The sequence below is a fragment of the Lactuca sativa genome, chromosome 5 (assembly GCF_002870075.4).
Source record: "Lactuca sativa cultivar Salinas chromosome 5, Lsat_Salinas_v11, whole genome shotgun sequence".
NCBI classification, from domain to species: domain Eukaryota; kingdom Viridiplantae; phylum Streptophyta; class Magnoliopsida; order Asterales; family Asteraceae; genus Lactuca; species Lactuca sativa.
The window spans coordinates 145997820-146011912 of NC_056627.2; the positions used below are offsets into that span (position 1 = coordinate 145997820).

The 14093-nt window shown below is 28.6% G+C and overlaps 1 protein-coding gene across 1 annotated transcript; it reads left to right on the top strand.

Annotated features, from left to right (window-relative positions):
• The first annotated feature begins 4377 nt into the window (after positions 1-4377).
• LOC111907784 (ubiquinol oxidase 3, mitochondrial) lies at positions 4378-6169 on the top strand. The gene is made up of 4 exons (XM_023903588.2): positions 4378-4758; positions 4924-5052; positions 5335-5823; positions 5944-6169. The coding sequence occupies exons 1-4, from the start codon at positions 4450-4452 to the stop codon at positions 6001-6003; spliced, it is 987 nt and encodes a 328-aa protein (XP_023759356.1). The 5' UTR covers positions 4378-4449; the 3' UTR covers positions 6004-6169.
• Positions 6170-14093: the final 7924 nt, after the last annotated feature.

The window sequence follows — 14093 nt, forward strand, 5'->3', positions numbered from 1 at the left end:
GTTATCCATTTTCATAAGAAATATCTCCATATGAAAGACAATATCAATGTTCTTTAAATCTTTAATAAATTATGCAGCAGTGTTAAGGGAGCTATGTTGAAATTGAGTGTATTCATTTGATCCATCAACCTCATCATGCATCATATGAATAAAAAAGAAACAATTATAATTGACCTAATTTACCATTGCTGTGTATACAATGCCTTATTTTTTCCTTTACAACAATGACAATTCTTACAAGACTTCTTCCAACGAGTATGGAAGGACAAAAAATAAGAAAATGAGAAATTGTTTTAGATTGCTAAAAAAATGGCGTAATTATTATATCTCAAGAAAAAGAAAATCTTGACTTGACTGGAGATATTGTCGAATAGTTGGTGTGTAAAACAAATTTGCAAGAAAAACTTGGTCAGTCATGTGAAGATAAGGAAATTAAGATTACAAAATATGCAACATCATCAATCAATATTATGTACTAAAATAGACATTGAATACCATGAAACAAGATACAAGCACACTTTAATAAGTTGAAAGTTGAAACTACTCAATACCAAAGCTAACTACTCGACTGCTTATTACATTTGAATAATAATCTATAAGCTAAAACCTATGATAATCTGCTAGAAAATAGGGTGCAAGAGAAGTCTGATCTTTGGTTAATCAACTGAAACTTCAATAATGTTTTTCCAATATTTTTATAAATTGGATTTCCATCTTGTACATAGTTATACAGCCAAAACTGATACAATAAGCTTCAAATTTGTAAAATGATAGAATAAAAGAAATTGAAATTCAGCTAAAAGGATTTTGACTAGTGAGCACAAACCTTAATAGTGCAGTGCACAACAGTGGTTTTTGTTTACAGCTTAGAGTTTCAAAAACACAAAATTGAATAAAATTATGGCTACACTACAAGAAGAGATAACTAAATTGAACCTTGTTGAAGTTGATGTTATCATTAAAGGGTATGAACTCGAGGGCTGATGCAGAAATCATGTTCCCTTGGCTTATGAGTGTAAGCTTGAGTGGTTTGTCGGGACTTGAGGGCTTCTACTCTTAGCATTCTCCCATCGAATGTTCGGCTTTTGAACGGGAGGAGGGTGAACCTAACTAGGTCATAATGGTCGGGAGTGGTCAACGCACTTTTTTTAAAGTTGCAGAGCATGAATGGCAACGTTGTGGCTTACCGATGGTCGTAGTCGGTAGAGCGCTAAGACCATCTCCAACCCACTTCTACTTCTCACTCAAAAATGGGTAAAAATTGGCTAAATAGTATTTCATCTCCAACCCTACTTCATTTTTATCCCATTTTTATCCTAAAAAGTATACTCCTAGTATATTCCATTCTCCAACTTAAACAGATTGTCAAACACACCCATTCTACTAACTTGGTTTTAACAAATATATAATATATATTTTTTTTCATTACTATAATATTAAATAAATAAGAGAGTAAATTACTAAAATCGTCCCTGTGGTTTGGTCAAAATTGTACGTTTGGTCCCTAACTTTTTTTTGCACTCGGATCGTCCCTGTGGTTTGATTTTGTTGCGTTTTTCGTCCCTTTGGTTTGATTTTGTTGCATTTTTCGTCCTTTACATCCATAAAGTTAGGGACCAAACATGCAAATTTTACCAACCCATGGGGACGAAAAACGCAACAAAAGCCAACCACAGGGACGATCCGAGTGCAAAAAAAAAGTTAGGGACCAAACGTGCAATTTTGACCAAACCACAGGGACGATTTTAGTAATTTACTCTAAATAAGATTATATTTATAACATACTTATAATTAATTAATATAATTTAATATATAACAAAATATTATAAGTATTAAATATTACATTTAAATTATAGTTAGTAGATAAAAATAAACCAGAAATATATAACTATATAAATAAAGGACCTAAAACCGACAACACAAAGTTTATCCCTATTTTGGGATAAATGAATAATATAACACCATATTTTGTGTAATACTATTCAGATCCCCTAAAACGGGGGAATAAATAAGGGAGAATTGGAGAAGAATTAGGGAAAATGTGAGAAAAAAATGGAAAATGGAAGTAGATTGGAAATGCTCTAAGACAGTGGCGGAGGTTATGTAGAGCCAGGGGGCTGTGCCCCCCTCTCCTATTTGTTCTTCTCTAATTAGTCCTTAAGTATTAAAAAAAGTTACATATTATGCCTAAAACTATAAAATTTGACTTTGCCCCTCACCCCCCCCCCCCCCCCCCCCCCAAAAATCAAAACTTCAAGCTCCGCCACTGCTCTAAGAGGGAATAAGGAGGAGGGAGACCAAAAGAAAAAAGGAGGAGGGAGACCAAAAGAAAAAAGTAAGGGGAGACTGAACTTAGTTTTGTCGGTGATTCTCAATAAACATGAATAACTGTGATTCTCAATAAACATGAATAACTAAGGATCAATTGAGGGAGTTTATTTTGATTAACAATTCCTAGCAAAAGAAAATAAAGTTAAACTTTGGATTTAATTTAGAAATTGTATTTTGGTAATTTTATATGTATTTTTTATTTCTAAATATATTTTTGATATTAAATTGACTTATACCTTATTAAATTATAAGGTTAGATATAAATAAGAGTTTAATAGGTTAAGAAGGATATATAAGTAATTATAAACTTTGAAATGATATATATATATATATATATATATATATATATATATATATATATATATATATATATAATTATTAATGTTTGTAAGGATATATATGAAATTTTCTCTACATTAATTTAAAATTTTCATTTATATCCTTATATACATTCATAATTATGTCTATATGCTTATTAAATTTCAAATCATATATATATATATATATATATATATATATATATATATATATATATATATATATATCAAAAAGTAAAAACACTATCTTTCAATTGATTTTATTTATTAAAAAATAATCAACTTGTAATATTACAATATTTTCTTTTTCCCACATTGTTATTTTCGACCTATTTAGTTCATAAATCGCTACAAAATATTGCAAAATATTGAGACCCGTATTGAAATTAGTTTTCCATTATTTTTGTTTTAATTGAAGAAAAAGAGGAACATGAAGAACAAAATTGTTTAGACGATAATAATTGCAAGTCTTATAAATCGATTGTATGAGATAGAATATATTATTTAGAAATTGATAAGAAATATGCAATTACAGGCTTACTAATCGATTTTGAAAAACATAAAGCCGCAAAAAATCAAATTGTGAATAAGGAGGAGATTGATTATGGGTAGGATTGAAAGTGGGTATTGTAGTAATTTAATTATAATCTAATTTAATGATATTTTTTTAATGTTTAAATATATCAGTTCTCATTAAAATAAGTAATTATAAAGGTTTATAAAAATATAGAGCAAATTATCTCTTTAATTTAATACATAAATGGATATAAAGATGTTATTTTTATTAAGAAAAAGTCCGAAGATAGTTTATTATAAGAAAAAGTTTGAAAAGGTTTCCAAAGTAGTTGGCGGGGGTGGAAGATTCTCGGTTACACGAAAAGGCAATGATCACATGTCGAACACTACGACCCAAGATCAAAGTCAAGTACGACACGAAAGTAACTTCTATAACGTATATTCCATGTATAAATTTTGGAAAGTGTATATTTTGTTTTTATTTTTTCTTATAAATATTTTTGTTATGTGAAAGTTATATATTATTTAAAATTAATAAGTTGGATCTTGAGTTATTATGAATCTTTGTTTTCTCATTGTTAATTAAACAACACTGTTAAGTCTTTATTAAATTATATATTAATTAAATCGTATGTTATTGTAAATATTTCCTCATTGTTACTATAGCCTTTTAACAATAAACGATTCTTCTTAATAAATGAACGTTTTTTTCGTCATATGTCAGTCTTTTATGAGTTTTGACACTTGTCATTTTGTAGTATTTTTGAAATAAATATTATCGATTTGTAAATTTTTTATTTGTTTCAATTTTTAAAATTAAAGTCATACTTATATGTAAAATATTAAATATTATATATATGATATTAATTTGCAATAAACACGTTTCTTTCTTTCGTATTTTAAAGTTGTACATTAAAAAATATTTTCTGTTTATATTTTAATTTAATGTTTAATCTTTTTTTTAAATCAACCCGTATAATATACGGGTCTAACACCTAATATATAGTATATAATGTGAATATGTTGATTCAAATAAAAGGATAATTCGAAACAACATTTCTCTACATATTTTCCAATGTACGTGTCAAACTAGCTAACAATATATATTGACCAAAGACTGCTTATAATTAAGCACATTCATTTAATTTTCTTGACCTTTCTTTGCTGTTTCTTGGATTATGTCAACTTCATCAATACAATATAAAACCCTAATTTCATCCCACCTCCTAAACCAACAAATCACCAATTTTCAAATAATACTTTCTTTCTTTCTCTTACTTTTGATATGAACCGAAACATGACAACAAAGATGTCTCAATTGCTTTTAAAGCAACTGGGACCACGTTTACTCTCCACAACAAGTTTTACACATTCCATCATCGCCGAATCCTCTGGGATACCAAATGGAACTACTGTCGGAATGGCTAGGATTTTAAACATGCATGTTCGTAATTGGAGCACACATGCTTCTTCTGAATCTGGCATGGACAAAAAAGAGAACACTAATACGAAAGCGATCTCAAGCTATTGGGGCGTAGCACCACCATCGCTCACCAAAGCCGATGGGTCAGCTTGGAAATGGAATTGTTTTCGGGTCAGTAGTTGTCCCATGTTAATTTTACAGATTAAATATATATGTGTGGCACCACATTAATGGTAGTGTACGAAAAAAAAAATATAGTTTTTGAAGTATATTTAGAAATTTCTTTTTTATACATGTGAGTAGACAAACTAACATTAATTTTTTCTAATGTAACAGCCATGGGAAGCTTATCAAGCAGATACATCGATTGATGTCACGAAACACCACAAACCAGTCACATGGAATGATAAGATCGCGTTTTGGATAGTTCAAGCACTCAAGTATCCCACCCATTTCTATTTTCAGGTATGCATATGTATAATATAGGTAACTAATACTTAAAAAACATTTGAAAAATAAAATGGAAAGAAAAATAAATAAATAAATAAAAGATATTTACTTAAAGTAAGTACTTAAATTTCCAAATATATTGCTTATTGAATTGTTTTTCTTTATTTTTATTAATTCAAAACCAAAAACCCAGACATCATATTTGACCTAAAACATATTAAAATTATGAAATTTTCAATGATACTTTTAGCAACAATTTTTTTTTGTGTAACTTGTAACAATTTCAATTTTTTACAGAAAAAACATATACACCATGCGGTTCTACTTGAAACGGTGGCTGCGGTGCCTGGAATGGTTGGAGGGATGTTGTTGCACACAAAATCATTACGTCGATTTGAGCAAAGTGGTGGATGGATCAAAGCCCTATTAGAAGAAGCAGAAAACGAGAGAATGCATCTCATGACATTCATTGATGTATATGAACCAAAATGGCATGAAAGAGCCCTAGTTTTTGCAGTGCAAGGAGTGTTCTTTAATGCATACTTCTTAGCGTATTTGGCATCACCAAAGCTTGCTCATAGGATCACCGGCTACCTTGAGGAGGAGGCAGTGAATTCGTATACTGACTTCTTGAATGATTTGGAGAAGGGAGTAATGAAGGATATTCCAGCACCAGCCATTGCTATTGATTATTGGTGCTTGCCGCAAAATTCGACATTGAAAGATGTAGTGAGGGTTATACGAGCAGACGAAGCACATCATCGTGATCTTAACCATTACGCATCGGTACGTATGTCTTGCATGCATGCAATCATTATAGGAAAATATGTCGATATTATTCTCTATTTGTAATTAAAACAATTCAAATTATAGTTAATCTTTTAATAATATTGTTTTTTTTTTCAGGATATTCAATGTCAAGGACATGAACTGAAGGAGTATCCAGCGCCAATTGGGTATCACTAAAGATAGCGATCTACACAAGTTGTTTAATATAATCGATAAATTGAATGTAGTGGTCGGGGTTATAAATCCAGATTTAGAAATTGAATTTTTAATTAAAAAACTGTATTTTCTACTGCATATAAATTATGTTTTTGGATATAAATTATTAATGATGTTGGTAATTCAATATTATGTTCAACTTAGCATATTGATAATGTGTGTGATTAATATACTTAACATCACTTTTATTTACACATAAGGATAAATTGGTTACATGGTTCCTTCAACTTAGAAAAAAAAACATTTTCAATTCATACAACACTTCATAAATAGAAAACATAATAAGGAAAAAACAAAAACGAGGCTTACACTATTGGGTCCGGGATGGAAACGACGTAGGAACACCACCCCCCTTTGCTTCTTGTTGCCAGTGTAACGCCTTTAAACGTCCTTTTCCTTATTTCTTCCCTCTTCTTTTCTTCTTTCTTGAAGTCTTAGTGAAAATAAATGTCATATTATACTTATAATCTGAGCTAACCTTAAAATTTTCAACAACCCCTTTTGAAACTTTGCCTTTAACAAAATGAATATCCACATTAAAGTTTCGTTTTTTCATGAAATATTAGATTAAGAACTAGCTTTATAGTTTGCTCATTATCACAAAAAATAGGAATAAGAGTTAAAATTTTAAACCCAAAATCAAACAATATTTTTAAAATCAACATAATTTCACAAGATATAACACCAAGTGCACGATATACTGATTATTTGGATGAGCGAGAAACAATTTCTTGTTTTTTTGCTCTTCCGTGTAATGGGAGTATTTCCAAAGAGCACAACATAACCAATAACATAACGTCTAGATACTAGACATTTTGCCTAGTCAGCATCAACAAAACTCTTCAAACTTAGACAATTAAATTTTAATATTGAAATCCCCTACGAGTATTAGTCTTTAAATATCAAAGAAGCCTTAAAGCAAGATTAAAATGCGATTTTTTAGGACTATGCATGAACTGAAGTATATAAGAAATGACATGTGTTGTAATAGAAGTATATAAGTTTCCCAACTAATTTTTAAAACAAAACAACATTTTGTATTAAAAACTCATTTTATCAATGCCATCACTTTTAATAATGAAAATATAGTTCAAAAGAGTCTTAACTCGTATACAACTCAACATACCAAATTCATATAGTAATTCAAGACATTATTTTCTTTGAAATAAACAAATTCCATTTTGTATATAAACAACATCAATTCACAAGAAATATTTTATTTTTCCTAAATCCTTAATCATAAATTTAATTTTTAGAAATTTTTTCACCTTACTAATTGCATCCAAACTATTACCTATAAGAATTGCGTATCAAGATAAACTAATAAGATAACAATGCATATGTTTTTTAGATTTAGCAAACAAAGAGAAATCATTTACACTTTGCACAAAACCAAACTCAAATAAAACATCACACAACTTTTCATTCCATATAAAGATTTTAAAACGTTACAAATTTGATTATCTCTTTTGTTATGATAACCAATAGGAAAATATGTGTACATATCTTCATTTAATTCCACTAATACAAAATTAGGCTTTATCCACGTAAAAAACACATCATTATTTAAAACGTTACAAATTTGATTATCTCTTTTGTTATGATAACCAATAGGAAAATATGTGTACATATCTTTATTTAATTCTACTAATACAAAATTGAGCTTTATCCACGTAAAAAACACATCATTATAAATATATTATGTCGGGTTTTGTTTTTTTCATTCAACATGAAAGAAAAGGTCACGTCATTGAAGATAAGTTATGCTTTCGTTCGATTGTGGTGAGTATAACCCATGAAAACTTATTACTATAAGTCAAACTCATCATTATATGGTATGGAGTTTTCAGAAATGTATCAATTTTATTTTGATATCCGTTATGAATAATACACTTATGGTAATATGTTTTTTCCTATAGTCATAAATGCTCACTTATAGTCACCGTTTATAAAATTTTTGGCTATTGTTGACTTTTAGAGACACGAACGTAATTAAGCTTTAAGGATAAGTTATCTTTACTAACACATTTAATGGTTTATCATTACTATTATTTACATATACCGACAAATTAAAAATTATGACGTCATCAAAAATGATCTATACTAACGTGTTATTTCTTTTCTTATGATTATTGATAACTTTTGCTGATATGTTTAATATTATATCGTGAATATTGTGTACATTTACTCACCCATTAGGCAATTAAACGGTGAGAATAATATAGTTATAGTGATGCTTTTTTTTCTATAGAGTCATAAATGTTCACTTATACTCACTACTTATAAATATTATTGCGGCCATTGTTAAGTTTTGGAAACACGAATGTAATTAAGCTGTAAGGAGAAGTGATCTTTATTATCAGATTCAATGGCTTGTCATTACAATTGTTTATATACACCGACAAATAAAAAATTAGGACATCACCAAAATTAATCTATACTAGTGTGTTATTTCTTTTCTTATGATTATTGATAACTTTTGCTGACATGTTTAATATTATATCGTGAATATTATATACATTTACTTACTCATTGGGACGTTAATAGATTGGTTTCAAAGGAAATAGGGAGTTGGAATATGCCCTAGAGCTGATGAGTGGGGAACATATATACAAGAAAGTGCAATCTATAAGGAATAAACTAGGTTAATGTCTGCGCGTTACGCATAAACACCTATATATTTGAAGTCTTCACAAATATATGTTTTTTTTTAAATATAAAAATAACGTTGTTAAATTTGATATAATAATTCGTATACTAAATTAATATAATATATTGATTATTCTGAATCATATACATATATATATATATATATATATATATATATATATATATATATATATATATATATATATATATATATATATATGCTTAATCTTTTAATTTCTATCACTAGAATTATTTAAAACATCAAATATTGTTTTTTCATTAACAATATAATCATTTATATAGAGTTATTTTTAACTGTTGTTATTGTAAATTATTTTAAACTACTTATTTGAAAAATTTTAACGATTATAAAAAATATCTTTAGGAAATATTTTAGTTAAATTCATATTACTATTTAGTTTTTGTATTTATCACTACAACTTATCATTTTTAACTATTTACAAAAGATTCTTTGGTTTTTTAAGTGGAACTAAAATTTATATTTAAATTGACACTGTAATATTATATTTAAATTAACAAATTTAGTATTTTGTCCAAACTGTTCAAGAGTTGTAACTTTAAACTGATAATGGTTTACATACAACAATATTTCAAATCTAATAAATTAAGTATAAAGTGCTAAAAGTTAAAGACATAACTTTATAAATAGAAGTAAATATATTGTTCTAAAAATGAAATTTAGTTTATTTATGATTATACTTTAGGTTTGAAATTTATTTAACATTATCAACCAACTTATAAACATTATTAAAAAGACATTACAATTTATGACTTTTAACTACTTACAAAATATTTTTTGGGTTGTTTAAGTTAAACTAAAATTTATATGTAAGTTAACCCTGTAATGTTATATCTAAATTAATAATTTAAGTATTTTATACAAATTGTGCCAAAATTGTATCTTTAAAATGATAATGGTTTACATTCAAGAGTATATTAAAACTAATAAATTAAGTATAATATGTTAAAAGTTAAAAAAAACAAAACTTTATAAGTAGAAATAAATATATTATTTTAATATTGAAATTTAGTTTATATATGATTACACTTTAGGTTTGATATTTATTTAACCCTATTAACCAATTTATAATTATTATTAAAAAGAAATTGAAAAGTCATGGTAGTTTCAAATGAATGTAGTGAAAGGAAAAATGCATGAGAGTTTCAAATGAATGTAGTGAAAGAAAAATGCTTCCTTTATAAGTATATATTGATATATATATATATATATATATATATATATATATATATATATATATACACACATGGGGGAAGGACACTTCAACTTTTTATTGGAAAATGTGGGAAGTGTAAAAAGAAAAAGAAAATTTTAAAAGAAGATTGCTCGACTTTAGGGTGAAACAAGGAAGAGTACTGGAAGAAATGCAACATTTGGTATAAATGCTTTAAGTATTGCCAGTTTCACTCTGTCCCAAATTGTATAGACTTGATGCATGTTGAAAAGAATGTGGGTAGAGCCTTATCGGTACATGATAAACGTACCTAACAAGACCAAAGACAGACTGAAAGCTTGCCAAGATCTCAAAAGATTTGGATTAAAACCAGAGTTGGTACAAAAAACAATATAAGGTGGCCAATTACTAATGCCTACATCAAGCTGCATAATAAACAAAGTAGAAATGGACACCTTTTTGCAAACACTTAAAGATTCAAGGGTTCTAGAATGCTACTCTTCAAAGTTTTCCACTTTGGTGTGTAAAAAGGAGCATAAGCTTATTGGACTTGAATCGCATGATTATCATATGCTAATGCAACATTTTTTGTCAATTGCAATACGATCCATAATGCAAAAATCCACAAGAGATGCTATTATAAGATTATGTTTTTTTTTTTTCAATTATATTTCTCGTAAAGAAATAATAGTGGTATAGCTCAATGAATTGGAAGCAGATCTGCATGTCACATTGTGCTTGCTAGAGAAACACCTTCTTCCATCTTTTTTTTTCATATTATGGTTCACTTATCCGTTCACATTACTAGGGAAATAAGAATATGTGGTGCAGTATCATTATGATGGATGTATCTATTTGAAAGATATATGAAGATAATGAAACGTCATGCTCGTAAAAAACAAATCAGAAGGATGCATTAGTGAAGAGAATGTTGCAGATGAGACAGTAGAGTTCTTAATTGAATACCACAAAAACATACAGATTGTTGGTATTCCATAGGATAAGCATAATACAATTGATAATGTCGATGAAATAGCACTATCAACTGCATATCTTTCTCAACTATGCCCAAAACCCTTCATCAAATCACATTTCTTTGTACTGCAAAATACCCTTGAAGTACATATGTATATCAAGTAAGTATATTACTAATTGTATATTAATTATTTGTTTGATTAGTTGTCCATTTATTTATACAATTCAGATTAAGAGCTAAATTCATTAATATATTGTTGAATTTGTTACCTAATATGGATACATGTAAAAGTATGTTCAGTAATTAAGCATTTAGACTGGAAAACTGTATAATACAGTAAAGCCATACATAAAATATATGGATAGCTATATATAATACATTAAAAGGTTGATGTATATATACATGCATGTATAAAGTATGTTAGGGGTCTTAATATATTAAACTAGGACTTTAGTCTTAACCAATTTACTCATTCAGAGGACTTAAGGTGGGTTTCTCATGGCCAACAACACGTCATAATGAAATATGTTGTATATCACATCAATGGATACCTATTTCGCATACAATCCCATGAAGGTATAACTAACCAAAATAGTGGGGTTTGCATAGAGTCGACTGACACACACATGTCTAGAAAAGAAGAAGTATCCTATGACAACACCTTTTATTATGGTATTCTACAAGATATATGCATTCTAGATTATCATATAAAAAAATTCCTATTTTCAAGTGTAGATGGGTTCATAATAAAAAAAACGAGTTAAAAAAGATCATCTTGGTAGAACTAGATGTATTAGAGCATAAGGACGATCCGTTCATACTTGTCTCACAAGCACGATAGGTATTCTATGTGAGAGACACAGAGGATAATAAAAAGTCAATTGTGATCATGACACCTCCAAAAAGTTATAAAGATTCATGTGAAAGCGATGATGAGAAGTACAATATAATAGTTTTACCACACAAAGAAAAATATATAATGCCACCTACAGATAAACTTGATATGGCTGCTGAATCCCGCAATGATTACTTTCGATTGGGCTTTAAGAATACAAAATTATGTAAGGGCAAAAAGAAGTTGTGAAGATATAATAGGTGCAGAACAAAACCTGATACTATTCTTTTATCTCTTATAAGTATTGTAAATATTTTTGGTTTGTTTTTTTTGTTAATTTTCAATATATATACCCATTATATCGGGGTCTGTTGTTCTATACCCAAAATTTTTATTAATAATTAGTTTGATGTTTTTGGGTTTTTGTTAAGATTTACATGTGTTAAAAGATTGTCGTGGTAAATTCTTCCGAGCTAGTATGATCCTTTCTTTTCCTCCATACGCATGTGTTGGGTTGAAGATTCATTTTGAAGATTGCGTCAATGGGCTCGGCTGTTAGTCCATTTAATTTTGTTCTCCGGTTTTGGGCCTGTCCATACCGTGAGTTTGCTAGTTTATTATATAAGTATATGCTTACATGCATAGTACGTTAATGATAGAACGATTTTAGACGATTACGATAGCATTACAGCTTCTTTTATCGTTCTTGTAAACCTCCAACCCTCTACAGTTGATGTTCTTGATCGAGCTCTTCTGAGGGTTTTGTTTTAATCATTCGACTCGTTTGATTCATTCCTGACTTGTTCTTTATTTTCGTGTTCTTGCTGTTTATACTTATTTACCTGTTTAAGATCTAATCGATCTTCAAGATTAAGTTTTAATCTCATCAGCATGTAGAGTTGATCATATTTATTTATAATATGAGGTACATGGGAAAAACAATATAAATAGAATGTAGATACAAATTTGAATGACCGAAAATATTTATATCAATGTTAATAATTTACAACTGGTATTGACGAATTATAATATTATGTCTAATGATTTTAAAACCAGTTCGAACCGGGAACCCGGGACAAGCGTGGTTCAACAACAACTGGTTTTATGTTAATTTTTAGACCAGATCGAAGCAGACGGTTTCTTTAAAAATTGGTGTGATAGATATGTTAAAAAAACATTTGAACTGGTTTATTGGACTTTGATTGTTTGATTTCACTTAGCCCATTAAGGTACATATCAAATAAAAACCGTGTTATAGAAGATGACATTTGGCCACCGTTTTGTACATTCGCACTACCTATCACAAGTTTTTTTCATGTAACAAATTTAAATATCAGATTTAATCACTTTTAATTAAACTTTATTGCCATATGTCTTTATGCCTCACTTAATACCCGACACAAGATAAATGTACATATACATAAAAAATCTCCTTGTAAAAGATGACATTTGGCCATCTTTTTAGATCGTGGGACGACTTGTCACATATTTTTTATGTTAAAATTTTCAATATAAGTTTTGAATCACTTAAAATGAAGCCTCGAAACCTTATGTCTCGCTAAATGACCAACCCGTTATAAAAATAGGGCATTTGCCTACCGTTTTAGGCCATCATACTAATTGTCACTTCTTTTTATGTAAAACCGATGTGAATGTGTGAAGTTTAATGTGCAATGGTGACTCGTTTTCAATAAATTATCATGTAAACAATCATGTGAATTTGTTTATGACCTTTAGTGATGAGAAATATAAAAACTGAGAAGACTCTGTATTCAAATACTAACGCCATAACCCAGTTTGGTATTAGTGTTCACCATATAAAAAAGCACTATTTTTATAATGTGGGAACAATTTCCAATCAAAGTTAATAACAATAGTTATTAAATTTCTAATTTTAACCTTTGGGTACTAAGTGGCGTAGCCACATATACTCCAGGTGGGTCCTAAAATCTACCTAAGTTTTAATATTTTATAGAAATTATATAGAGACTTATACTAGGACCTACCTTCTAGTATTAAAAAAATATAAATGACCTATCTAATTGTATATGAGGAACCATGTAACATTTTGTTCAAGATTCGCCACTGAGTACTAACCTAGCTTTAAACCTCTCAACCTCTCCATTTAATTAATATTTTATCTTAAAAACCAGCTTAAAACCAATAGGTTTTCTATCAAGAGGTAAATCACAAATAATCCAGGTTTGATTTCTATACAATGCTTTCATCTCTTCATTCATTGCGTTTACGAGATTAAGATCCAAAAAAATGTCTCATAATCTGATTAAGATTCAATAGCTTTATTTAAATTTATAAACATAATTTCATTGTCTACAAACTAAGCAGTTATCGCGGTTGAAATTTTAATAACGGTCAC

Excerpts from the sequence above, each read along its gene's own strand:
- LOC111907784 (XM_023903588.2), top strand. The coding sequence starts at position 4,450 with ATGAACCGAAACATGACAACAAAGATGTCTCAATTGCTTTTAAAGCAA. Across the intron at positions 5,053-5,334 it reads CCACCCATTTCTATTTTCAG|AAAAAACATATACACCATGC; the intron begins GTATGCATATGT and ends AATTTTTTACAG. Across the intron at positions 5,824-5,943 it reads ATCTTAACCATTACGCATCG|GATATTCAATGTCAAGGACA; the intron begins GTACGTATGTCT and ends TTTTTTTTTCAG.